Genomic DNA, 26,211 nt, shown 5'->3' with positions numbered 1-26,211 from the left:
ATCTCCTGCTACCAGCATTATATTAAACAGACTAATATTAGAGGGGTATCGATCCCCTCATCTAAGTCTCAGCAAGAAAACACATTAGGGTACTTTCCCAAAAGTTGAATGATCATCATATTTTTAACTGGACAGGAAATCAAAATAGAATATGTTTACACAAGTGTGTTTGAGTGTGTATGGTATATGCATAAATCTTTTGTTTGTGGTTTTGTATCTGTATTACCTCCGTCTAATGAGTGTGTGTGTGAGCGTTTTGGATGTCTTAGTGTGTGTTATTCAGACTGAGGGAGCAGCATTAGCCAGAGGCGTTAGCACACAGCTGGGAATGGTAGATTTTTGAGTCAGAACAGCCCTGAGCACCTCCTGCAGTTCAAATCAACATCTTTAGCTTGCTTTAAACCACATTCGACTGTATAGAGGCACAGCCCTGCACAGCAGAGAGACTGGATAAACCCTCTCAATGACACAGGAAATACTACTCTGGTGATTGAGTCGCTCCGCATATACACTCCACATTCATAATATACATCCAGCCATGCATGTGCAGGGTTGTACATAGATGTGTGTGTGTATGTGTGTGTGCCTGTCTGTTAGCCTCACTGTAGTCATCTGTGACGCGTGTGGAAACTCCGCTCGGCACGCTAATCGCTACTTTCATGCTAAGAATTAATGCCCGACTTAAGGCTCCAGCTGCCTGTTCTTGGTTTTAGTGGCCCTCCTGTCTTCAGGAAATGCATCTCTGACGTTTGTCAGCTGAAATTGTGGTTAGCTCTCTGACAAGATGACCTTTTCAAGTCAACCTTTTACTTGTTTCATTTTGTGTGGTGTGTGTGTGTGTATTTGAGTGTGTGTGCGTTTCTGCGTGTGACTGCTTGTGCACGTGGGACTTCAAAGGTTTCAAGCGTAAAAGAGCATCTGCTGCTCTTCTTGCCACAAGGGCAGGGGTTTACAGTCAGACTCACCACATTTTTTTGTTGAACATAACTCCCATAGATTGAGCCAATGACATGATGACTTGACCACATAGTGCTTCCTGTGTCCTTTGTAACCGTGTTCATGCGCATGTGCAAACTCCACCCAACACAGTGTGTGATCATGACACACTTTGTGATTAGTAAGTAATTAGGATGATTAGGGCAGCAAATAACAAGTAGTATCATAATCAATTAATCAATTTTACTGATTATTTGTTTAGTCTAGAAAATTTCAGAAAATGGTACAAAAACAGAACAGAACAGTGACCTTTACCTTTGACCTTTGACTACCAAATACTAATTAGTTCATCCTAGAGTCCAAGTGAACTTTTGTACCAAATTTGAAGAAATTCCCTCAAGGCGTTCCTGAGATATCACGTTCACAAGACGAATAGACGGAGGGACAACCTGAAAACATAACGCCTCAGGCCAAGGCTGTCACCAACGTGGACACATAAAAAGTGCACGAAAGATGACATCTGAAAATATTTGATCTGACCAACTGTGAAAACCCAAAAGGGGTAGCATTTTATATCACATATAGTAAGTACATAAAAAAGAAAGAAGCAGCAAACTGTTGCGAGACTAGCATTAGCAAACATGTGTTGTTGAGCTCCAGGGTGAGAAGGTTTTGTAATAAACCACACCATGAGTCGTTCATCATCTGCTGTCAAACACACAAGGCCATAGGCCAGACAGCTCAGCCTTCCTGCCAGTTTTCACTCCTTTATTCATTATTCTCTCTCACCTAACAATTTCCCCTCTTTTCTGATTTTATATCAGTCTTAATTAGTGCATCAATGACCATGCCCACAAATGACCTACATCTTCATCCTATTGACTCTGAGATGCTTTAATTAGTGATACGGGCTTGTTGCATCCATATAAACACACGCTTGCATACATCATACCATGCATGCATGTAAGATGGCTAATGAAGGCACAAAGCCATGCTGGAGCCTACAGGCAAATACCAAGTGCACAAGTTCAGTAATCTGCCAAAGAGCTACTTTATTTATTTCTCTCCATCTTTCCTTTAGCTCTTGCTCCCTTTTTTTTTTTTTTTTGCTGTTTTGTTTATCTATTTCCACTTCTGAAGTTTCAACTTTCTGTAATGTCTCTCTGTCATCTTGCATTTCCTTCTCTGATAACTGCATCTAATCTCTTCTGTCTGTCTCCCCCATCTCTCTCACCCTCCATCCATCCCCACATCTGTTCATCTGTTCAGCCAGCGTGGAAGTCCTATCAGGAACATCAGTAATTTCGTAGTCACTAAATCATCATCTTTTGTATATTTCCAACAGATGAAAACTGACAGATAATAATTAACTTACAAAAAGAGGTTGGAAAGGTTTTCATGGTAAATGACTTGTTGGGCTCACGAAAAGTTTTCTCTCAACAGTCACATCCACACATACTGTATCACGGTGTCTTTCTTACTATTTTGTGTTGTCACCTCACTCTGCTCTCGGTGGTGACACAGGAAGCTCTCTATGACGGGCTGACAGGCTGCTTCCTGTTTTCAAGCGCCCTGGTGGTTTTGGAGACTCATCTTTGTCTCTGTGAGAAAAACTAAATGAGGCCTTTTTTGACAAACAGTACGTCCTGATAGAGATTAAGTATAATGGAATTTGAATTTTATTATTGGATGGAGGCTGGGCTTGTTTTGTTCTGCTATGTGCGTAGCTGCTCTAATCTGTCTGGACACTGTGTGCCTTTTTTTCATGAAAAAAATCAATACCTTTACCGTTTGTATTTTATTCAGGTGTTCATCTACTTGCATTGTGTCCTCTTGTTTTATCTTGTCAGGATAATTTATACAGAGTCTACATTGACGTCAGCGCTGTTTGGTTATGTGCTGGAGCTCTGTCTCCCTCTCTATCCGTTATTTACGTGGTAGGCTAACAGAGGTGAAAGTGCACGATAGCCTCCACACATGAGATAATTGAATCTCAACGGCTGAACAGCCCACCTGGAGAACTCAGATATTTCCCCAGCTCCAAACACAGCTTGTGACAGGCTCACACCCTGTGAGCTTTATTAGTTTTTAAGGGAAGGTATCCATTGCTTCAGTATGACTTCTGTTTATTGCTTGTCTATTAATCAGGGATGACAGAGATGTATTTCACTGGTCATGTTATTATATGTGGACCCGCCTAACTGAATAAGGTGTGCACAGTGACTGGAGCTGATACAGCCACAGTGGGACCATTACCGCTAATGTCGCACACAGAGGGGAGAGAGTTATAGATTGAGGCCAACATTAATATCCTGTGCCTTTTGCTACACTGCATGAAAGAAAAAGGAAAGTGTGAATGATAAGGTGGTGCTGCATGCTTCTGTGTCTGTGTCTGTGAGTTAATTCAATGAGCTTTGGCGGGGCGCCTCATTCTGGGAGAATGAGCTTTTAAAAACAAATTGAGTGCTGCCTTCAAAATAAATAATTTTAAAGCGAGAAAGAGAGAGAAGTCTGATTTGATTTTCATATTCCTCTCCCTGCCGGTGGGGTGGAGTTGCATCTGAGAGTTAAATTTGGAGGTGTTGCTGAAGCTTTTTAATGAGAACACAAAATCAATTAGTTCATTAACCAGTTAGTGTTTTCTTTTGTTAATAGATTGCCCGCTTCCCAATATCCCCATCTTTCAAATTATCTCAAATTAACTTTCAGTGCTCTGCCTGTGGCTTTCTCTGCCTGCGTTTTTCAGGGTAGGATTGGGGGTCTTAAAGGAAAGACTATCTCTTCCTCATCCCATGTCCACCCCCCCACCCCACTCCCCCTATCATGCCCCAAAGCACTAGGGGTATTTTTAGAGCACCGCCTCCCTCCCTCCCTCACCACACCAGCTCAAAAAAAAAAAAAAAAAAAAACTTGTTGCCATTGGAAACACTTCCCCATCCTAATGAAGTGATTCTATGAGGATTTGTGATGGTTAGATGCCGCCCCTTCCCTCTGAGGGAAACCTTTTCATCCTCTGTGAATTATGCCTTCTCTCCCTTTCACATGTTCATTCATATTCTTTAGATGAAACACAGCTTTTTTGTTTCTCTTTCTTTTTACTCTCTGCCTTTCATATCCCACAGATTTCTTTCGTATGAAGGCTTCCCCTTCTCTCCCTTCTCATAAAAGATCCAAGCGCTCTTGAGGATCATATGGACTCTTATTTGTCCTTATGCTGATGAACATAGGTTCATCAGCTAAGGATCAGTATTCGCAGATGTTCAGGATAAATATGAAAATATTGACCAGCCTATAGGTGATCAATTAGACTGCCTAAATACTTACATTTTTACATTTTTGACAGATATGAATATGAGCTTTGTGTATTTGTCCTCCTCAGCTCTCCTCCTTTTGATATTTACATGTAATAAGACAGGTGTATGTTGGGTATGTGGGTGTTTGCGTCTTCAATCACTCTGCTTGGGATTTAATCAACTACAATTATGTTATCCCCCCTTATCCTGCTTTACATTAGCCTCAATGAAGTCTTTGATTTGATTTTATCCGGACTCTAATATATCCATAATTGAATAACTTCGCCCACTTATATGCACTTATCTATTAGTATAAGGTACTCTGTGGGGGTGATATCTGATTGGTCAATAAATCAGATGGATGAGCTATGATGGTGAGCTCAGATAAACAGATTGGGTCTGCCAGTGCTGTTGTTGAGGGGCTGAATCAGAATGCTGCAGCCTGCTGCCTCTGTATAGGCAGGTATGATTAATGGTGTAATGGTGAAGGACAAGGGCAAGCAAAGGCTTTTAGCATGGTATCAGGAAAACAATAACAGATTGGTAGGAGGAGGCTGTATGTGGTAGACCCAATAATCTCCGGTTATGTATGGTTATATAAGCTGATATGCCTTTTAATCCTTTGAGATCCATTCTGGACGGGAAAAATATTTGTCATGCTTAAGCAAAGAATACATTTCAGAGAGATCACTGTCTGTCCATCTCTCTCTCCTTCAACTCATTTTTATTACACCCTCTCCTCCGCTCTTTATCTGTCCCATCCTTTCATCCTATCCTTCCTTCTCTCCCTCCTCATCAGGATGGGTCACGTGCCGGTCGAGACAGGAAGAAGACGGTGTCCTTCAGCAGCAGCTTGTCAGAGAAGAAGATCAGCAGTGCTGCCGACTGTATCCACTCCATGGTGGGTCAGCTACAGTGTGACCCTTTACATAAAATATAAGCTTTACATACCTGTAGGCGACATGGAATATTGAACATGAAATACATACATCAAGGGTGTCTGGTATTTTTTAGGCTTGTGAGTTGAAAGAGCTCAATACTGAAAGTCAATGGTTGACAATTTCATCCATATATTGTTTCCAGGTTGAGGGGAGTGAGCTGAAGAAAATTCGGCCCAACTCACGTGTTTACCAGCGATACTACCTGCTGGACGCAGGCCTCCAGGCTCTGTGCTGGGAGCCATCAAAGAAGGAGTCAGACAAAGCCCGGATCTCTCTCGCCTCCATACGAGAGGTCAGTGTCCAGAGGAAAAGCTTTCTAAATCAACCCACAGTGGCTATCGTTTTTATGACTGACCTCACTGATCCTTTTAGAATAAGGTCATTGAAATATTTACAACCTTGAACCATCTGGAAGACAACAGTTGACTTGTTTTTATTGTATCTGACATGGATTTTTTTTTCTTTTTTCTTTTTTTTTTCTTTGCATCTCTTGTGGTCTCAAATTCTAGGTACGGACAGGTCGTAACACGGAAACCTTTCGCACCAGCGGAGTTTATGAGCAGATTTCAGAGGACTGTGCATTCTCCATCATCTATGGAGACGTATATGAAAACTTGGACCTGGTGGCCAACTCTGCTGAAGTGGCTAACATTTGGGTGACCGGACTAAGGTGTGACACAATAAAGTGTCATTTTTAAAATCTAATAAAAACACATTAAACAAATAAAGTAAGAGATCCTTTTTTTTTTTATCAGCATTGCCCTACAGCAGTAATGTATACTGAAGACAACACAACTAAATAACTAGGTGTACCAGCTTGCTTGTGTATTTTGTGGGCATACAATCTGATGTTCTGACTGAAATCAAAGTGAGAGTGTAATGACAGAGATTTAATTTGTGGTTGAATGAAGGTGTGGCTAAGCTAATCTACCCTATGTGGTTTGGCCTTTTATGTCAGACTTAATCTTTGATGCTTTTTTTTCCAGTATTGATTGTGTTATGATGAGCACTGAGATCTTGGTGGGCTGATTTCTTTTTTAATAGTCCTTTGAGACCTCTTTGTGATGAGAGGCTACAAGCAAACGTGATCTGTCTTTAAACTGATTCTATTGCTGCAGTAGAAAATAGAGATGAAAAAAGAAATGAGTGTGATGCAGAATTATGCAGTAAGAAAAAACAGCCTGCCTTATTGCAGCAACCTTGTCCATTCTTCTCTCATCTCCCTCCAGGTATCTCATGCAGTATGGGAAACATGCCCTGGACATGCTTGCCAGCAGTCAGGACAGTCTTCGTCTTAACTGGCTGGAGCAGCTGTTTTCCTCTGCTGCTGATTCGGACAGACAGGAAGATGTTGAGGAAGGGATCCGCTTGCAGTCGGCCATTAAGTTGATACAGAGCGTGAACCCTGGGGTGAGCGGCGGCAAAGTGGAGCACAGGTTTAAAGAGCTTCAAAGAGTTCGGGAGAAGATGTGTGGGCTAGATAATGGATCTGGAGTCAAAGATCACAATGAACCCAAAAGACTAATGGGAAGAAATGAACGAGTCACCAAGCAGGAGTTCATCGAGGTCTTCCACGACTTTTGCACACGTCCGGAGATCTACTTCCTGTTGGTGCAGTTCTCTAGCAACAAGGAGTTCCTGGACACCAAAGACCTGATGCGGTTCCTTGAGGCCGAGCAGGGCATGGCTCAAGTGGGTAACACAAAACAATCCAATTTAAGTGTACATGGACAAATGCAATCCCAGTTTTCCCTGTCTAAGAGTCTCATTCTAATCTCCTCTCTCTCACTGTGTCTTCTAGGTGAGTGAGGAGACCAGCCTGAAGCTCATCCAGTCCCACGAGCCATCGGAGGAGGGCCGGCAGCAGGGATACCTGTCTTTGGACGGCTTCACCAGCTACCTCACTTCGGCTGAGTGCCACCTCTTCGACTGGGAGCACGACACCGTGTGCCAGGACATGTCCCAGCCTTTGTCCCACTACTACATCAACTCCTCCCACAACACCTACCTCATCGAAGACCAGTTTAGAGGTCCCTCTGACATCTCCGGCTACATCCGCGCCCTCAAGATGGGTTGTCGATGTGTGGAGGTGGACGTTTGGGACGGCCCTGATGAGCAGCCTGTGGTGTGTACAGGGCACACCCTCTCCCCACCACTGGCTCTGCGTTGTGTGATAGAAGCAATTGGAAGGTTTGCATTTGTGGCATCAGAGTATCCCTTAATTATATGTATTGAGAACCACTGTTCACTTCGACAACAGAAGGTCATGTGGAAACATCTCACAGATATACTAGGGGAGAGGTTATACACAAATCCGCCACATGAAGGGGACTTGTACCTGCCGTCACCCCATACCCTAAGGCATCGAATCCTACTAAGGGGTAAGAAGTTGGGGCCAGGTTCTGATGGGGAGGATGGGGAGGTAAGTGAGGAGGATGAAGGGGCGGAGATGTGTCAAAGGATGAAAGCAGCTAATAGTGGAGGGTCATTGCCTGGAGGAAGTGAGAAGGACACGTTGCAGAAAAGCTTCACTTTCACAGCTCTCCCTCAGTCTAATAATCCTCCTCAGCTTCCTTTCAAACGGTTCCAACTCTTGAAGGAGCTGTCTGATTTAGTAACTCTTTGCTGCTCAGTGGGCTTCATTGACTTTCCGACATCATCCAAAAACCAAAAACCTTGGGAACTGTGTTCCTTTCATGAATCTCTGGCTGTGCGTCTCGCTGGCGATAGCCCCGGAGACTTTGTCAATCATAACAAGCATTTCCTGTCAAGAGTGTACCCCAACCCAATGCGTATTGACTCAAGCAACATGAACCCTCAGGACCTGTGGAAGTGCGGATGCCAAATCGTGTCTATGAATTTTCAGACGGCAGGACTGATGATGGACCTGAACACAGCTTGGTTCCGGCAGAACGGGAACTGTGGTTACGTTCTGCGGCCAGCCATCATGCGGCAGGAGGTGTCTTATTTCAGTGCCGACACCAGAGACACGGTGCCTGGTGTGTCTCCACAGCTGCTCCATGTGAAGGTGGGGGAAGGGATAATGTATAGACTCTGAGAAATATGTCCCTGCTACGGAAAATTTCACCTGAAACTTAAAGACTAATTCCAATTTATTAGAACTTGGGTCTAAACTTGTAGCTTTGGCCATTATTCTCTTGGATAATGATAACGCCTGAGAACGTGGCAAAATGGCTAAAAAGAAGTCCACTCATCATACAGGTTTAAACAAAGCACCAGGTTAGCCAGTGAAATCAGATTTCAGTTGTGCTCACATGCAGTTCTAGCTCCAAATGAAATTGTTTAGATCTGGTGGCTTCTTCACAACCTGTCTGTCACTTACCCTGCTGGACTTCACTGTGGTAATATCACCCAGTTCCTAGTTCTCAATTACAATATTATCCTAATGGATAAAGACAATGGCCAAAGCTCCAAGAAAAGATTGAAGTTTTAACCTAACAGGAATAATCCTCTGAACTCATGATTGTGTTCTAAAAGCCAATGCATCAATAACAACCGATGATGATGATCCTTCTTGCAGGTGATAAGTGGCCAGAACCTGCCCAGGCCAAGGGGTTCTGAGGCCAAGGGGGACGTGGTAGACCCGTACGTGTATGTGGAGATCCATGGCATCCCAGCTGACTGCACAGAGCGCCGCACCAGGACAGTGATCCAGAACGGGGACAACCCTATCTTCGATGAGAGCTTTGAGTTCCAGATCAACCTGCCTGAGCTCGCCATGGTTCGCTTTGTGGTGCTGGATGATGACTTCATAGGGGATGATTTTATAGGTCAGGGTCAGAGATCTGATGGGTTGCTGTGAATGGACTCAAACACACAATGATTTCAAACACAATGATAGTAATGACAGTTCATAGTTTAAGTTTGACCTTTGAAATGCTTTGAAATTAAAAGAGATTTTCCTGCCACCACAGGTCAGTACACCATCTCTTTAGAGTGTCTTCAGCCGGGCTACCGACACGTGCCACTCCAGTCTCTGACTGGGGAGGAACTCCCCCACGCCAAGTTATTCGTCCACGTGGCCCTCACCAATCGTAGAGGCGGGGGAAAGCCTCACAAACGGGGCCTGTCTGTGCGGAAGGCCCGGAAGGGGAGGGACTACACAGCTCTGAGGGACTTGGGAGTCCGGGTTGTGGATGAGGTTTTCAAGATGGCTGCTCCACTGCTGAGAGAAGCCACCGACCTGAGGGAAAACATGCAGGTGAGGAAGAGCGACGAGGGTGGGAGTGTGACTTTGTGTGAATATTCTTATACTGGACACTTTCTCATAGCACAGAACAATGAGATTTAATAGGAACCATGTTTAATGTAAAACACGGTGTTGATAATCACGATGATTCTGTTCTAATACTCAAAACAAAGGGAATTTAAAAAATACATAAAGATATTGTGTTGAAATAACTACACAATTTTAGGTTCACCAACACCTATTCTGATATGCAAAATAAGGCAAACATTCAGACTTTGCTGCTTTTATGTACTTTTTACAATATTTTACACTAAAAATTAAGTGATTCATGAATGAATAATGGAAAATAATTGTTTGCTGCAGCCCTAAATTGTTGCTTTATTCATTTTCAATGTTGTGTGAATGGTGAATCTCATTTCTGCTGATCATTTCCTATCGGGTGGATTAATATAGTACTTTACTGTGTTGATTGTGTCCGGGATCTGAAGAGATAAAAATGGAAGCCTATCACTAGCACTGACAAATATCTCCACTTCACCTAACCGTCCTGAGCCAGACAGCAATTTGGTGTGCGGGTGCTTGTGTCACCCTGTGGAAATAAAACAGCAATTACAGTATATGTTATATGTCAGTGTGGTGGGATTGTTGGCATCCACATGCTTTAGTTTTCTTTCATTTCGGTCCAAACTACTACAACAGCACAACTGCAGGAGAGCAGGTCAGCAGTTGAAAGAAAAGACAAATCGCTCTGCTGCAGGAGTTGCTTTTGATTAGCTGTGTGTATGTGTGTTTGTGTGTGTGTGTGTGTGAGAGAGAGAGACAGAGACAGAGAGAAAGAGAATGAAAGCAAATGAAGCTGGAGACAGAATGGGGAAGGGATTTTACATATTTTTTGATGATTTGGTATTGTTATTATCAGGGCCAGGAAATAAGAAAGAGAAAGAAGGGCAACGATGTGTTCATCTTTATATCTTCCTTTTTTTTTTAACAGAACTCTGTAGCACTGTTCAGGGAACTGTGCGGGATGTCGGCTGTGGCTAACCTCATGCAGTGCGTACTGGCTCTGGGCTCCAGAGTGTCAGCACCAGACGGGACGCCTTTGCTACTGTTTGACCTCCGGGACCACTATCCCTCTCTGGAGCCCCAGGGGCCCCTGCCTGATGTCCTTCGCCGGGTCGTCTCCACCTATGACATGGTGAGGAGGGAAGAGAGTAAACAGTTAATATGCTTCTTGTTTTTGCGAGTTTACATAACTGAAATTCATCAAAAGGAAGGAAAGACCAAACAAAAGCTTGCAAAAAAGATCACGAATCAGTCGGCCACCTCCCATCTCCTGTGTACTTGACCTAACAATGAAAACCCCCCCCTAGACAAAAGTTTCCTTTTTAGCCGATACATTCTCAAACACAAAGTGAGCTCTCATTGTTATGTAGCAGACAACATCCCCCGGCCTTAGCAAGGCTCGTAAACACATCAGCGACATCCTCACCTTGGCCTGAATCCACCGTGTGTTTCCACCCAAACAAACCGTGGACTTTCATTGAATGAGGAGAATTTATTATTTAACAGACTTAATTTATGTAATGAATTCTAAAAATGAATCTAGCCCCAGAGAACAACTCCCCCGTGGAAGTCAACACAAAGACAGAATGAGGGCGAGAGAAGGGTCAATTGGTCTGTTAGTTAACTCATCAGCCAGTCAATAAAGTGGGATGAATCAGTGGGTTTGAATGGGTTTAGGTTGCTCAGGCATCCTGCACTGATGCAATGTCAGTTTTTTTTTTTTTCTGTTTTCTTTTTCATATCTCACTTTCAACACATTTCCCTTTGGTCTCTTCGGCCTCCTCCTCATTCCTTATTTCACTCATTCATCTCTCCCAGTTCCCACCTCTTCCTCTTGTCTCCCTCTGGGCCTTGTTGGATTGTGGCTGCCCAATATATGTGGTTTGCATACAGCTGTGTTCCTGCACTCTTCTCAGTTGCTATGTTGCTGTGGTAAACAACATTACACCCTGTTGATCGCCATCTGTCTGGCTGCTGCAATACTTTTTAAATAGATATTTGCTCAAAGTGCACCTCTTCATCTTTCATATTAGATATTCCTCTGGAGTCTCTTGGGTGGGATGATGGACAGTAAGTATGAATTGCCAATTTAGCAATCCTGAGTGTATGTTGCATTGTGGGTGAGGGAGGGAGACACTCAGGTTTGTAGCTAGAAACTGGCTGTAGTGGAGATAAATGGATCTGTTTCTGTTCTTATTAAGTTATGATCAAGGTTTCGGTGTATAAACCATGACACTTTAAGTGCGGTGGTTTTTCACTGCTGTGCAACTAGCAACTGCACAGATCTGCGACCGTATGTTTATGCATTAGTGTGTGAGTAAGAATGTGTGTGGCTGAACAGCTTTTTTCTTCCCCCACAGCAGGGTCATGTCCCAGTAGGGTGTGTGTGTGTGTGTGTGTGTGTGTGTGTGTGTGTGTGTGTGTGTGTGTGTGTGTGAGCGTGTGTGTGAGCGTGTGCGCGTGTGTGTGTGTGGTCATTACTTTAAAGGAGCTGTCACATTAGTCTCTGTGGCTGTCTTCACTTACATGCATGTGTGTGTGTGTATGTATATACTTTTTATGGTGATACTGCTTAAAGTGCGAACCCCATTGGCTATTTCCATAATTTTAAGAACCACCAACGTATGGAAACCTACCCGTGTGATTTATTCCAATGTTCTCACTAGTAATTTGTGTTCTTTCACAGCAGATAATAAAACAGACTGTTTGTGCTTAACAGTGGGATTAGTGCACAAAAAAAACAAGATGTTAAAATGAGTTAAGCTCATGGTCCTAATAGATATTTCACTGTCTGCAGATGGTCCAGGCGAGTAGAGCAGTGATGGAGCTCTCCGATGGAATCTACGACAGGATCCTGCATATACAGACCACGGGTGTGTAGGCGCACGCGCGCGCGTGTGTGTGTGATGGTGTACTTGTGTCAGTGTGTATAAAAGATGCTGCTTTGTAGAGCAGTTGTTGTGATGTGTGTGTGTGTGTGTGTGTGTGTGTGTGTGTGTGTGTGTATGTGTGTGTGTGTGTGTGTGTGATGAGTAGAAACCAGGCTGTGCCTATATTCCTAGTCCACTCGTGACAACTCCCACACAGCCCCTTCAGCAGTGCTGTCATCCACATCCACACTGCAGTGTCTGCTTTTATCATTAACTTAAATTCCTTTCCTTTCCTCTCCCATGTTCTTTCCTTTCCTTTCCTTTCCTTTCCTTTCCTTTCCTTTTCCTTTCATTTCCTCTCCTCTCCTCTCCTCTCCTCTCCTCTCCTCTCCTCTCTTCTCCCACCATATTTTTTCCTGTCCCATCTTCTGCAAACATCAGCCTAATTGACAGTGTTGCACAAGGTTAGATGAGTCTTTTTACTGGCCTGGTTTATCAGTATGTTTTGGATGAAGGAGGTTTAAATTGGCACAGGTCCCGTTGTTGATCACCCTTCAGTCGCTTAAGCAAAGGGCACCATATCTAATATCATTTCCCTGATCTTTGGCAGAGGTTTGTTTACTTCCGCCTGGTCCCTTGGGTGCTCAGACATTAGTCAGCCAGACTTTCGTCATCATGGCAATAAACAACCCCACAAACGTACTAGTACACAAACATTACCCACATTGCACTCAGTCTCCAGCTGTCACCCAGGAGATTGACATTTAAGGCGTTAAACAGTGGTTTGGTACAAAAAATAATCACATCCACTCATGTGGTTCTGTAGGTGCTGGATTTTAAAAAGCTGAAGTTACAGATGTCATATGTTTTAAAAAAAAAAACAACAACTCTTAGTGCATGTATTTAAGCATCTGTGTGTTTCATGTTTTCAGTTTGTGGGTTGAAATGTGCACAAACTCGTCAGTTTTTCAATACCACCCTTGAGAGAGATAAACCTGACGTGAATAGATATTGCGAGACGAAGATGATGGTTCAGTTGTGGGCCATTGTGGAGAAAGAGAGTGTTTGACGGAAATGAACATTGTTTACAGATTCGCAGACTGCCCCCAGATAACTCATTCCATCCTCCACTGAACTTTATTTTAGGTTTTCAGGGGCCACAGCTTCACTCGCTGGTCAAATAATCTGTGACATTATCATCCGCTCTGTAGCTGAGGCTGCATCGCTGGCCAGCTGCTGCTGAGACACTGTGTTACCATCTTATACTCTAACGTAGATTTTTTATTTTACATGTGATCACATGTAGTATTATTAGTACACAGAGTGAGATTTGAAAGTGTTCAGCTGTTTTGTGCTGGTGTCCTGATGACAGTACTTTCATCTGATAAAGAGCTGCTGCAGAGCCTGAGGCCTGCCCTCATGAACAAAGCTCCTCCTGTGTGAACAGAGTAAAGATGGTGATCAGGTGATCCCAACGTGGAGGTCCACCTCTCCGTCTGGGAAGAGGGGGTGGGCAGCGAGGGAAGCTTTAACAGGTCACTGGGTGCGAGCCTTGGCATGGGACGGCTGGTGGCAGAGATGGATGTCTGGAAGTAACATCAGAGCAGAGAGATGAAACAGAGAGGGAGAATAAAGCCGTGGGAAGATGAATGGCAGAGATGGATAGTTAGAGGCAATGCTGAGAGGAAGACAAGAGCACCAAGGGAGAAGAGAGAGTGAATCCACTTCAGTGTCATGATGTGCTGGTGTGTTAAAGGGCTGGTTCTTCTAAGTTACAAAAACACTTATGTTCTCACTTGTAGTGGTATATAACCCTTGTAACCACTCCCAATAGTGATGTCACGGTGTACTGCTACTGTACTACACCCTGGAGTACACATCCACATCACTGCAGTGAGGTGAGAGGTTGAACCACTAGAGGTCAGAAATTTCTGAAGAGAAAGGTTGCTGTTGAATGTTTCAGTGCTGTGATCCATTCACCTCACTTTAGAGACATATTTTGAAACTAATACTATCTGAACAGCCTTGTGACCACTAGGGGTGAAGGAATAGAACCTCACTATACTGGATTTTTGAGGGAGATATTGATGTTGATATTTCAGAGTTTAAAAAATTGATTGAAATACACAGAGCAATATTCAATAGACATAACATTCAAACATTTTTGATACGTTCCCCTTAGAATTGGATGAATTGTAATTACCATATGTACTCAAAGGGACATTTTTTAGTTTAAAAGTTAATATAATGAAAAACCTGTTTAACTGAGTAGAAAAAAATAACATGGATGCACATGCTTTCATACATGCAGGCTACAATGGCTCATTGGATTAGATTGGATGAGTAACAAAATTATGTGAATCATATGCTTTTGGCCTTCACACCCATGTGTTAGGCAGCGCTCTCTACAAGTTTCATCAAAATGGTGATATCTTCTGGAAGAATGCCATTTGTCCATTTCTTCCAGTATGTTTTTCCTTTTTCTTTATTATATTATAATTTGGGTGAACTGACCCTTTAAGAACCTCCATTGAGCAGCTGCTTTTCCTCCAGGGGCCTGACCTCACATCTGGAGGTATATCTATACTTCATGAGATGCTCGTAGCCTTTTTGTTTAGTTCAGAGCAGTGACATCAGACTGGAAGTCAGATTTGTCAGTTTTCTCTTTCCCATTGCTACTGCTCACAGTTCAGATAGAGGACAGGAATTGAGGGTGATGTACTTCCTGCTACATCCTGATTTCCTGGTCCTGGAGGTTATTTTGGCCTCTGGGTCAGGACCCTGTTTATGTGTGTGTTTGTCTGTGCATGCACACTGTCCCAGTATTGGCTTGGAAATAATGTTCCCTCCATTGGCTTCGCTTGGTTTCATGGGGAAATAGACTCTCAGGCGCACGCGCACACACACACACACACACACACACACACACACACACACACACACTACATTAGCACGTAGGCTTCGAGTTGCCTAGCAACATCACTGTAAAGGTTATTATACAGGCAACTTCTGTAGGTGAATGTGAATGTGGAGACGTGACCACATATGTGTGTGCAGATGTGTATCCATGTTTGCAGGCGTTTAGTGACAGAAAGGTATCATATGTGAAGAACTGCTAAATTATACTAGCATCCAATCTGTTTACTCTTTCCTGTGTGTGTGTGTGTGTGTGTGTGTGTGTGTGTGTGTGTGTGTGTGTGTGTGTGTGTGTGTGTATGTGTGTGTGTGGGTGCGTGTGCGTGTGTGTGTGTATGAGGTCCACAACTTGGCATGTTTAATGGCTGGGCTCTTGTTGATGTGTGCCCCATGTTAACCCACTTCCGGGTTTCCATGGTAACAGTGGGACAGTGGCCCGGGGCGGCCAGAGGGAGCCAGACATACAACACAACTCATTGCACACACTAACTAGCCGTCGGGCTGACTTCGATGACGCTGTCTCTCTTGCTCTCTCCGTATTTTTCTATCTCTCAGATTTTCGGTCCACTTTACATCATTCCTTTGAATTTTTCATTGCGCTTTCTTTATTTTTTCATCTCTATCTGTGACAATGGTATAATGCTATCACTTTTTTATGAGTTTCTATACTGTGACTTTTTATACCTTACTATACTATGATGTTTTATGACGTTTTATGCCCTAGAATACTCTTTTTTGATGTTTTTATGCCATACTATACTATGACTTTTTATGCCCTAGTATACTATGACGTTTTATGATGTTTTTATGCCTTACTACACTATGACGTTTTTATGACATTTAATGCCTTACTATACTATGACGTTTTTATGACTTTTTATGCCTTTCTATACTATGATGTTTTTATGATGTTTTTTTGCCTTACTATACTATGACGTTTTATGGGCTTTTTATACCTTACTATACTATGACTTTTTATGCCTTTTTATGCCTATGATTTTTTTTTTAATTTTTATGCTTTACTATACTATGACGTTTTATGACATTTTATGCTTTAGTATACTGTGAAGTTTTTTGATGTTTTTATGCCTTACTATACTATGACGTTTTATGGGCTTTTTATACCTTACTATACTATGACTTTTTATGACTTTTATGCCTTACTATACTATGACTTTTTTATGACATTTAATGCCTTACTATACTTTGACATATTTATGACTTTTAATGCCTTACTAGAATATGACTTTTGTTGAAGTTTTTATGCCTTACTATGTTATGACGTTTTTATGTCATACCATAATATGGTGTTTTTATTACTTTTTAGACCTTACTATACTATGATGTTTTTATGACTTTTTATGCCTTACATTTTTGAGGTTATCATGCCTTACTATAATATGATGTTTTAATGACTTTTTATGCCTTACTATAGTATGACATTTTTAAGACTTTTTATGCCTTACTACACTAAGACCTTTTATGCCTTACTATAGTGTGACATTTTTAAGACTTTTTATGCCTTAGTATACTATGACGTTTTTATGATTTTTTATGCCTTACTACACTATGACTTTTTATGCCTTAGTATACTATGATGTTTTTATGACTCTTTATGCATTACTATACTATGACGTTTTTATGACTTTTTATGCCTTACTATACTATGATGTTTTTTGAGGTTTTTATGCCTTACTATACTATGATTTTTTAAGACTTTTTATGCCTTACTATACTATGACGTTTTTATGACATTTAATGCCTTACTATACTATGAAGTTTTTTGAGGTTTTTATGCCTTACTATACTATGACATTTTTATGACTTTTATGCCTTACTATACTATGATGTTTTTTGAGGTTTTTTATGCCTTACTACACTATGACTTTTCATGCTTTACTATACTATGACGTTTTTTGAGGTTTTTATGCCTTAGTATACTATGATGTTTTTATGGCATTTTATGCCTTACTATACTATGACATTTTTATCACATTTAATGCCTTACTATACTATGATATTTTTTTTATGTTTTTATGCCTTAGTATACCATGGCTTTTTATGCCTTACTATACTATGACTTTTCATGCTTAACTATACTATGACATTTTTTGAGGTTTTCATGCCTTAGTATACTATGACTTTTTATTCCTTTCTATACTATGACTTTTTTTATGAAATTTAATGCCTTAATATACCATGACATTTTTTTAGGTTTTTATGCCTTATTATACTATGACTTTTTATTCCTTACTATACTATGACGTTTTTTGAGGTTTTTATGCCTTAGTATAGTATGACGTTTTTATGACTGTTTATGCCTTACTATACTATGACGTTTTTATGAAATTTTATGCTTTACTATACTATGATGTTTTTTTAGGTTTTTTATGCCTTACTATACTATGATGTTTTTATGACTTTTTATGCCTTACATTTTTGAGGTTATCATGCCTTACTATAATATGATGTTTTAATGACTTTTTATGCCTTACTATAGTATGACATTTTTAAGACTTTTTATGCCTTACTACACTAAGACCTTTTATGCCTTACTATAGTGTGACATTTTTAAGACTTTTTATGCCTTAGTATACTATGACGTTTTTATGATTTTTTATGCCTTACTACACTATGACTTTTTATGCCTAGTATACTATGATGTTTTTATGACTCTTTATGCCTTACTATACTATGACGTTTTTATGACTTTTTATGCCTTACTATACTATGATGTTTTTTGAGGTTTTTATGCCTTACTATACTATGATTTTTTAAGACTTTTTATGCCTTACTATACTATGACGTTTTTATGACATTTAATGCCTTACTATACTATGAAGTTTTTTGAGGTTTTTATGCCTTACTATACTATGACATTTTTATGACTTTTATGCCTTACTATACTATGATGTTTTTTGAGGTTTTTTATGCCTTACTACACTATGACTTTTCATGCTTTACTATACTATGATGTTTTTTTAGGTTTTTTATGCCTTAGTATACTATGATGTTTTTATGGCATTTTATGCCTTACTATACTATGACATTTTTATCACATTTAATGCCTTACTATACTATGATATTTTTTTTATGTTTTTATGCCTTAGTATACCATGGCTTTTTATGCCTTACTATACTATGACTTTTCATGCTTAACTATACTATGACATTTTTTGAGGTTTTCATGCCTTAGTATACTATGACTTTTTATTCCTTTCTATACTATGACTTTTTTTATGAAATTTAATGCCTTAATATACCATGACATTTTTTTAGGTTTTTATGCCTTATTATACTATGACTTTTTATTCCTTACTATACTATGACGTTTTTTGAGGTTTTTATGCCTTAGTATAGTATGACGTTTTTATGACTGTTTATGCCTTACTATACTATGACATTTTTTTATCTTTTTATGACTTTTTTATGACATTTAATGCCTTACTATACTATGACGTTTTTATGAAATTTTATGCTTTACTATACTATGATGTTTTTTTAGGTTTTTTATGCCTTACTATACTATGACTTTTCATGCTTTACTATACTATGACATTTTTATGAAATTTAATGCCTTACTATACTATGACGTTTTTTGAGATTTTTATGCCTTAGTATACTATGATGTTTTTATGACATTTTTATGCCTTACTATACAATGACATTTTTATGACATTTAATGCCTTACTATACTATGACATTTTTTTATGTTTTTATGCCTTAGTATACCATGGCTTTTTATGCCTTACTATACTATGACTTTTCATGCTTTACTATACTATGACGTTTTTTGAGGTTTTTATGCCTTAGTATACTATGACATTTTTATGACTTTTTATGCCTTACTATACTATGACGTTTTTATGAGTTTTAATGCCTTACTATACTATGACGTTTTTATGAGTTTTAATGCCTTACTATACTATGACGTTTTTATGAGTTTTAATGCCTTACTATACTATGACGTTTTTATGAGTTTTAATGCCTTACTATACTATGACGTTTTTATGACATTTTATGCTTTAGTATACTATGACGTTTTATGGGCTTTTTATACCTTACTATACTATGACTTTTTATGCCTTACTATACTATGATGTTTTTTTATGTTTTTATGCCTTACCATACTATGACGTTTTTATGACTTTTTATGCCTTATTATACTATGACGTTTTTATGACATTTTATGCTTTAGTATACTATGACGTTTTATGGGCTTTTTATACCTTACTATACTATGACTTTTTATGCCTTACTATACTATGACGTTTTTATGACTTTTTATGCCTTATTATACTATGACTTTTTATGACTTTTTATGCCTTACTATACTATGACATTTTTATGACTTTTATGCCTTACTATACTGTGACATTTTTATGACTGTTTATGCCTTACTATACTATGACATTTTTTTATGTTTTTATGCCTTACTATACTATGACGTTTTTATGAAATTTTATGCTTTACTATACTATGATGTTTTTTTAGGTTTTTTATGCCTTACTATACTATGACTTTTCATGCTTTACTATACTATGACATTTTTATGAAATTTAATGCCTTACTATACTATGACGTTTTTTGAGATTTTTATGCCTTAGTATACTATGATGTTTTTATGACATTTTATGCCTTACTATACTATGACATTTTTATGACATTTAATGCCTTACTATACTATGACATTTTTTTTATGTTTTTATGCCTTAGTATACCATGGCTTTTTATGCCTTACTATACTATGACTTTTCATGCTTTACTATACTATGACGTTTTTTGAGGTTTTTATGCCTTAGTATACTATGACATTTTTATGACTTTTTATGCCTTACTATACTATGACGTTTTTATGAGTTTTAATGCCTTACTATACTATGACGTTTTTATGAGTTTTAATGCCTTACTATACTATGACGTTTTTATGACTTTTTATGACTTTTTATGCCTTATTATACTATGACGTTTTTATGACATTTTATGCTTTAGTATACTATGACGTTTTATGGGCTTTTTATACCTTACTATACTATGGCTTTTTATGCCTTACTATACTATGACGTTTTTATGACTTTTTATGCCTTATTATACTATGACTTTTTATGACTTTTTATGCCTTACTATACTATGATATTTTTTATACTTTTATGCCTTACTATACTGTGACATTTTTTTTACTTTTATGCCTTACCATACTATGACGTTTTTATGACTGTTTATGCCTTACTATACTATGTCATTTTTTGATGTTTTTATGCCTTAGTATACTATGACGTTTTTATGACATTTTATGCTTTACTATAATATGACATTTGATGGGCTTTTTATACCTTACTATACTATGACTTTTTATGCCTTACTATACTATGACGTTTTTATGACTTTTTATGCCTTACTATACTATGACGTTTTTATGACTTTTTATGCCTTACTATACTATGACATTTTTATGACTTTTTATGCCTTACTATACTATGACATTTTTATGACTTTTCATGCCTTACTATACTATGACATTTTTATCACTTTTATGCCTTACTATACTATGACATTTTTATGACTGTTTATGCTTTACTATACTATGACGTTTTATGGGCTTTTTATACCTTACTATACTATGACTTTTTATGCCTTAATATACTATGACGTTTTTATGACTTTTCATGCCTTACTATACTATGACTTTTTTATGACTTTTTATGCATTACTATACTGTGACCTTTTTTGATGTTTTTATGCCTTACTATACTATGACGTTTTTATGACTTTTTATGCCTTATTAGACTATGACGTTTTTATGACTTTTTATGCCTCACTATGACATTTTTATGACTTTTCTGCCTTACTATACTATGACATTTTTATGACATTAAATGCCTTACTATACTATGTCAATTTTTGATGTTTTTATGCCTTAGTATACGATGACGTTTTTATGACATTTTATGCTTTACTATAATATGACATTTTATGGACTTTTTATACATTACTATACTATGACTTTTTATGACTTTTTATGCCATACTATACTATGACGTTTTTTGATGTTCTTATGCCTTACCATACTATGACATTTTTATGACTTTTCATGGCTTACTATACTATGACGTTTTTATGAGTTTTAATGCCTTACTATACTATGACATTTTTATGACTTTTATGCCTTACTATACTATGACGTTTTTATGACTTTTTATGCCTTATTATACTATGACGTTTTCATGACTTTTTATGCCTTACTATACTGTGACGTTTTTTGATGTTTTTATGCCTTACTATACTATGACATTTTTATGACTTTTATGCCTTACTATACTATGACATTTTTATGACATTTTACGCTGTACTATACAATGAGGTTTTATGGGCTTTTTATACCTTACTATACTATGACTTTTTATGCCTTACATACTATGACGTTTTTATGACTTTTTATGCCTTATTATACTATGACGTTTTTATGACATTTTATGCTTTACTATACTATGACGTTTTATGGCTTTTTATACCTTACTATACTGTGACTTTTTATGCCTTACTATACTATGACGTTTTTATGACTTTTTATGCCTTATATACTATGACGTTTTTATGACATTTTATGCTTTACTATACTATGACGTTTTATGGGCTTTTTATACCTTACTATACTGTGACTTTTTATGCCTTACTATACTATGACGTTTTTATGACTTTTTATGCCTTATTATACTATGACGTTTTTATGACTTTTTATGTCTTACTATACTATGATATTCTTATGACTTTTATGCCTTACTATACTGTGACATTTTTATGACTTTTATGCCTTACCATACTATGACGTTTTTATGACTGTTTATGCCTTACTATACTATGTCATTTTTTTATGTTTTTATGCCTTAGTATACTATGACGTTTTTATGACATTTTATGCTTTACTATAATATGACATTTGATGGGCTTTTTATACCTTACTATACTGTGACTTTTTATGCCTTACTATACTATGACGTTTTTATGACTTTTTATGCCTTATTATACTATGACGTTTTTATGACTTTTTATGCCTTACTATACTATGATATTTTTTAGACTTTTATGCCTTACTATACTGTGACATTTTTTTTACTTTTATGCCTTACCATACTATGACGTTTTTATGACTGTTTATGCCTTACTATACTATGTCATTTCTTGATGTTTTTATGCCTTAGTATACTATGACGTTTTTATGACATTTTATGCTTTACTATAATATGACATTTGATGGGCTTTTTATACCTTACTATACTATGACTTTTTATGCCTTACTATACTATGACGTATTTATGACTTTTAATGCCTTACTATACTATGACGTTTTTATGACTTTTTATGCCTTACTATACTATGACATTTTTATGACTTTTATGCCTTACTATACTATGACATTTTTATGACTTTTCATGCCTTACTATACTATGACATTTTTATGACTTTTATGCCTTACTATACTGTGACATTTTTATGACTTTTATGCCTTACCATACTATGACGTTTTTATGACTGTTTATGCCTTACTATACTATGTCATTTTTTGATGTTTTTATGCCTTACTATACTATGACATTTTTATGACATTTTATGCTTTACTATAATATGACATTTTGTGGGCTTTTTATACCTTACTATACTATGACTTTTTATGCCATACTATACTATGACGTTTTTTGATGTTCTTATTCCTTACCATACTATGACATTTTTATGACTTTTCATGCCTTACTATACTATGACGTTTTTATGAGTTTTAATGCCTTACTATACTATGACATTTTTATGACTTTTATGCCTTACTATAGTATGACGTTTTCATGACTTTTTATGCCTTACTATACTGTGACGTTTTTTGATGTTTTTATGCCTTACTATACTATGATGTTTTTTTATGTTTTTATGCCTTACCATACTATGACGTTTTTATGACTTTTTATGCCTTATTATACTATGACATTTTATGGACTTTTTATACATTACTATACTATGACGTTTTATGGGCTTTTTATACCTTACTATACTGTGACTTTTTATGCCTTACTATACTATGACGTTTTTATGACTTTTTATGCCTTATTATACTATGACGTTTTTATGACTTTTATGCCTTACTATACTATGATATTTTTTAGACTTTTATGCCTTACTATACTGTGACATTTTTTTTACTTTTATGCCTTACTATACTAATGACGTTTTTATGACTGTTTATGCCTTACTATACTATGACGTTTTTTGATGTTTTTATGCCTTAGTATACTATGACGTTTTTATGACATTTTATGCTTTACTATAATATGACATTTGATGGGCTTTTTATACCTTACTATACTATGACTTTTTATGCCTTACTATACTATGACGTTTTTATGACTTTTTATGCCTTACTATACTATGACGTTTTTATGACTTTTTATGCCTTACTATACTATGACATTTTTATGACTTTTATGCCTTACTATACTATGACATTTTTATGACTTTTCATGCCTTACTATACTATGACATTTTTATCACTTTTACGCCTTACTATACTATGACATTTTTATGACTGTTTATGTTTTACTATACTATGACGTTTTATGGGCTTTTTATACCTTACTATACTATGACTTTTTATGCCTTAATATACTATGACTTTTTATGACTTTTCATGCCTTACTATACTATGACTTTTTATGAAATTTTATGCTTTACTATACTATGACATTTTATGGGCTTTTTATACCTTACTATACTGTGACTTTTTATGCCTTACTATACTGTGACCTTTTTTGATGTTTTTTATGCCATACTATACTATGACGTTTTTATGACTTTTTATGCCTTACTATACTATGACATTTTTATGACATTAAATGCCTTACTATACTATGTCAATTTTTGTTGTTTTTATGCCTTAGTATACGATGACGTTTTTATGACATTTTATGCTTTACTATAATATGACATTTTATGGACTTTTTATACATTACTATACTATGACTTTTTATGCCTTACTATACTATGACGTTTTTTGATGTTCTTATGCCTTACCATACTATGACATTTTTATGACTTTTCATGGCTTACTATACTATGACGTTTTTATGACTTTTTATGCCTTATTATACTATGACGTTTTCATGACTTTTTATGCTTACTATACTGTGACGTTTTTTGATGTTTTTATGCCTTACTATACTATGACATTTTTATGACTTTTTATGCCTTACTATACTATGACATTTTTATGACATTTTATGCTGTACTATACAATGAGGTTTTATGGGCTTTTTATACCTTACTATACTATGACTTTTTATGCCTTACCATACTATGACGTTTTTATGACTTTTTATGCCTTATTATACTATGACGTTTTTATGACATTTTATGCTTTACTATACTGTGACGTTTTTTGATGTTTTTTTGCGTTACTATACTATGACGTTTTTATGAAATTTTATGTCTTACTATACTATGACATTTTATGGGCTTTTTATACCTTACTATACTATGACTTTTTATGCCTTACTATACTGTGACGTTTTTTGACGTTTTTATGCCTTACTATACTATGACGTTTTTATGACTTTTTATGCCTTACTATACTATGACGTTTTTATGACTTTTTATGCCTTACTATACTATGACATTTTTATGACTTTTATGCCTTACTATACTATGACATTTTTATGACTTTTATGCCTTACTATACTGTGACATTTTTATGACTTTTATGCCTTACCATACTATGACGTTTTTAAGACTGTTTATGCCTTACTATACTATGTCATTTTTTGATGTTTTTATGCCTTAGTATACTATGACGTTTTTATGACATTTTATGCTTTACTATAATATGACATTTTATTTATGTTTTTATGCCTTAGTATACCATGGCTTTTTATGCTTACTATACTATGACTTTTTTATGACTTTTCATGCTTTACTATACTATGACGTTTTTTGAGGTTTTTATGCCTTAGTATACTATGACATTTTTATGACTTTTTATGCCTTACTATACTATGACGTTTTTATGAGTTTTAATGCCTTACTATACTATGACGTTTTTATGAGTTTTAATGCCTTACTAACTATGACGTTTTTATGAGTTTTAATGCCTTACTATACTATGACGTTTTTATGAGTTTTAATGCCTTACTATACTATGACGTTTTTATGACATTTTATGCTTTAGTATACTATGACGTTTTATGGGCTTTTTATACCTTACTATACTATGACTTTTTATGCCATACTATACTATGACGTTTTTTGATGTTCTTATGCCTTACCATACTATGACATTTTTATGACTTTTCATGCCTTACTATACTATGACGTTTTTATGAGTTTTAATGCCTTACTATACTATGACGTTTTTATGACTTTTTATGCCTTATTATACTATGACGTTTTTATGACATTTTATGCTTTACTATACTATGACGTTTTATGGGCTTTTTATACCTTACTATACTGTGACTTTTTATGCCTTACTATACTATGACGTTTTTATGACTTTTTATGCCTTACTATACTATGACGTTTTTATGAGTTTTAATGCCTTACTATACTATGACGTTTTTATGACTTTTTATGCCTTACTATACTATGACGTTTTTATGACTTTTTATGCCTTACTATACTATGACGTTTTTATGACTTTTTATGCCTTATTATACTATGACGTTTTTATGACTTTTTATGCCTTACTATACTGTGACGTTTTTTGATGTTTTTTTGCCTTACCATACTATGACATTTTTATGACTTTTCATGCCTTACTATACTATGACGTTTTTATGAGTTTTAATGCCTTACTATACTATGACGTTTTTATGACTTTTTATGCCTTATTATACTATGACGTTTTTATGACTGTTTATGTTTTACTATACTATGACGTTTTATGGGCTTTTTATACTTACTATACTGTGACTTTTTATGCCTTACTATACTATGACGTTTTT

At 37.0% G+C, this 26,211-nt stretch overlaps 1 protein-coding gene across 1 annotated transcript in view; it reads left to right on the top strand.

Moving 5' to 3' along the window:
• LOC130183456 (inactive phospholipase C-like protein 2) overlaps positions 1–26,211 on the top strand; it is a 43,236-nt gene that overhangs the window by 3,553 nt on the left and 13,472 nt on the right. The window contains exons 2-10 of the mRNA XM_056398873.1: positions 5,029–5,130; positions 5,313–5,462; positions 5,680–5,840; positions 6,400–6,862; positions 6,972–8,198; positions 8,712–8,961; positions 9,106–9,392; positions 10,372–10,575; positions 12,241–12,316. Of these exons, the coding sequence (XP_056254848.1) occupies positions 5,029–5,130; positions 5,313–5,462; positions 5,680–5,840; positions 6,400–6,862; positions 6,972–8,198; positions 8,712–8,961; positions 9,106–9,392; positions 10,372–10,575; positions 12,241–12,316 (2,920 nt within the window). The remainder of the gene's footprint in view (positions 1–5,028; positions 5,131–5,312; positions 5,463–5,679; positions 5,841–6,399; positions 6,863–6,971; positions 8,199–8,711; positions 8,962–9,105; positions 9,393–10,371; positions 10,576–12,240; positions 12,317–26,211) is intronic.

The sequence above is a fragment of the Seriola aureovittata genome, chromosome 16, assembly GCF_021018895.1.
Source record: "Seriola aureovittata isolate HTS-2021-v1 ecotype China chromosome 16, ASM2101889v1, whole genome shotgun sequence".
NCBI lineage: Eukaryota > Metazoa > Chordata > Actinopteri > Carangiformes > Carangidae > Seriola > Seriola aureovittata.
The sequence above is the reverse complement of the archived record's forward strand: the minus strand, read 5'-3'. Positions and strand labels throughout refer to the sequence as shown.